This window comes from Crocuta crocuta, unplaced genomic scaffold (assembly GCF_008692635.1).
Source record: "Crocuta crocuta isolate KB4526 unplaced genomic scaffold, BGI_CrCroc_1.0 scaffold466, whole genome shotgun sequence".
NCBI lineage: Eukaryota > Metazoa > Chordata > Mammalia > Carnivora > Hyaenidae > Crocuta > Crocuta crocuta.
The window spans coordinates 8,775,008-8,777,932 of record NW_027529672.1 but is presented as its reverse complement, the minus strand read 5'-3'; the positions used below and the strand labels follow the sequence as shown (position 1 = coordinate 8,777,932).

The 2,925-nt window shown below is 61.0% G+C and overlaps 1 protein-coding gene across 1 annotated transcript in view; it reads right to left on the bottom strand.

Annotated features, from left to right (window-relative positions):
* Positions 1–2,925, bottom strand: part of SCART1 (scavenger receptor family member expressed on T cells 1) — a 16,805-nt gene that overhangs the window by 11,162 nt on the left and 2,718 nt on the right. Inside the window, 3 exon segments of the mRNA XM_077762931.1 lie at positions 107–409; positions 644–952; positions 1,838–2,134. Coding sequence (XP_077619057.1) covers positions 107–409; positions 644–952; positions 1,838–2,134 — 909 coding nt within the window.

Genomic DNA, 2,925 nt, shown 5'->3' with positions numbered 1-2,925 from the left:
GGCGCGTCCGCACCCCAGCTGCCTGCACACCACGCCAGCGCCACGCAGGTCCCACGCGTCGTCCAGGACGCGGCCCCACGCCCCGTTCAGGGAGACCTCCACGCGGCCATCGCAGCGGCTCTGTCCATNCCGGGGGCACAGGCCCGGGCCCCCAGCGTGCTTACTGGACAATTCCATAAATAGGGCTCTGTTCCCACACAGTGAAACACATCAGGCCAGATGGGAGCGTCCCCGACCCCAAAGTGGCCTCCGCGGGGTGTGGCCACCGCACTGCCACAGTTGAGCTGGTGGCAGAGGACGGTGGCCTCCGTCAGGTCCCAGTGGGCAGCACAGAGGGGTGCCCATGCCCCCTGCACCAGGAGCTCCACGCGCCCCTCACAGCTGCCGCTGCCGTTGACCAGCCGGAACTCTGAGGAGCAGATAGGAGTCAGTCCTCCCGCACCCGCAGACCCAGCTCTTGGCACTGTCTTCCCTTTACACCCAGCGTGGTGGCCACAGAGCCAGGCCCTTGCGTCACCAGCCCCCTGGTGTCCCGAGAGGCCTTCATGAGCCTAGCTTAGAGCCCCTCGGGTGGAGTCACTGAGGGAGGCGGGCAGGGAAGGAGGCAAGGCTGAGCCTCAGATCCCACCCTCCCAAGCCTCACCTGAGCACCTGAGCCCGGCATCCTGGCGGTGCCCACACTGGCGCCCGGGCCCCCGAGGACAGTGGAACAGCAGAGACTCATTGCCGGCACAGCGGAAGGCCTCTGTCCACACGAGCCCCGAGCCCTGGCCAAAGCGGGCGCCCCCAGGAGCGGACACAGCCGAACCACACTGCAGCTCCCGGCACACCACGTGGGCCGTCGCCTGGTCCATGTTAGCGTCACAGACAGTGCCCCAGGTCAGGCCGCGCCTCACTTCCAGCCGCCCAGCACAGGGGTGCTCACCGCCCTCCAGCCGGGCTTCCACGTGTCCTGGGGGAGGAACTCTCGGTTAGGGATAAGTGTTCTCAGATGAACAGCTCAGCCACCTCGCTGGACCACAGGAGGCTCCGGCCAGGGTAGACCATCTGTGACCAGGTGGTGGGTCTGCAAATCCTGGGCAGAAACTGATGGCTAGAGACCCATACATCCTGCACCCAGAACAGAGAAGGGGTCCCTGGTCACAGGTCAGAGGTCAGGGTCACCTCCTACAGGGCGCACATGTGTAACATAGCCTCTGCCTGCCCAAGGTAGTGGCATCAAAGTCCTGTATAGTCTTGGAGGCGAGGTCAAATCACTTCTCTGGCCACAGAATGCTGCCTTTTTAGGGGCACCAAGGAGGCTGACCCACCCGCCTCACTTTAGCCTCCCCTAATTCCCAGGACACGGCCAGGATCTGAGGGCCAATTCACTTGTTCATTGAGACAGGACTGGGAGGGGGCAAGCACCAGCCCCCCTGACTCATGCTGGACACACGATAATTGCAGCTCTGACAGCACAGATGCCTCAGAACAGACAGGACCCCCTCCCCCAACCAGGCCTGGGTTTCAGAGCCAGCACACCTCTGCTGGGGCGTCCATGCAGGCCTGAGCACGCTAGGGCACCCACCAGTGAGCTGTCCCAGAGTATTTCCTGTGCTCCCCACTCTAGGCCTCTGGCAGCAGCAACCCTGAGCTAGAGAGCACCGGATTTCCTCAGCACAGTGCCTTCCTCCCTGCCTTCCCTCGGCTGCCCAGCCAGCTCTTAGGCCCTCTGAAGCAGCAAGCTGCCCAGGTATCAAGAGGGGAATGCACTGGGAGGGCGGAGCGTTCCCCCAAGGTCTGCACCTAGCACGGGACCCATCAGTCCCCCGGAGCCTGGCTGCACGATGGGCCTCACCTGAGCAGACCACCTCGGCATCGTGCTGGAAGTCACAGCCCTTGCGCAGGCGGTTGTTGAGTCTGCAGTTTCGGATGGTCGGCTCGGTGCCCTGGCATGTCATGTACTTCCCGCCGTCGCCCGCATCCTGGCGGGGAGCCTGAAGCGCAGGCCCACACCCCAGCTCCCGGCAGAACACCGTGGCCTCCTCCTCATGCAGGCCACAGAGGCGATCCACCCCATTCACATTCCTGATCTCGGGGAGTCCAGAGCAGGGGCTGCGACCCTTTACTAGTCGGATCTCCCGAAAAGTGCCATCTGAGAAGTATAGGCCCACGTTACAGAAGGTGAGGACTCCACAGGTCCTGCGGTCACTTGCAGCCTATGGCCTGCCCCGACGACAAGACGTTTCATGCTGGGCAAGGCAGCCCCCACCAGGGCCTCCGCCCTGGGCCTGGGTTACAGCTTGAGACCAACCTTACTCCTCCAAGAGGGTCATCACCGCATTGAAAGGGGTCCTTTCTGAGGGGGGGCCTTTCTGAGTGGGCAGTCACAGAGGACCCCTCACCCGGAGGGACCTATGCCTGGTTTAACATTCTGCTGTCATTGTCTTGATCCTGGGCCAATAAACCATGTTGTGGGTCAGCTTCTGAGACAGGACGCTGTGAGGGGGCCGCACAAGCTCCCCGTCACATAAGCGCCCAGAGACAGCAGAACACCCTCAAGATAGACTTCAAAGGGAAAGCATTTGCCTTTTCGTCATTTTTGAAATCATGTTTAGATACCTAATGTTAAACACCTACAGCGAGGGGGCGGGGGCAGGGGGGCAGGTGTCAGGCCCTCGGGTATCTAGAAGACAAGGTCTTCTGTCTGTTTTCTGCTTCTCCACCTTCCCGCATTGCTGTTTTACTTGTTTATTTGTTTACTCTGTTTCTCCCGAGAGAGTATAGGCTCCATGCAGCAGGATTTTTGTCTGGTTTGGTCGCAGCTGCATGGACAAGCACCTAGAATAGAGCCTTGCAAATAAACATCTGTTGAACGAAAGACTAAGGACCCCTTACAGGAGTGAAGGGGTCATGAGAGACTGGAACCATAACAGGTCGGGATGG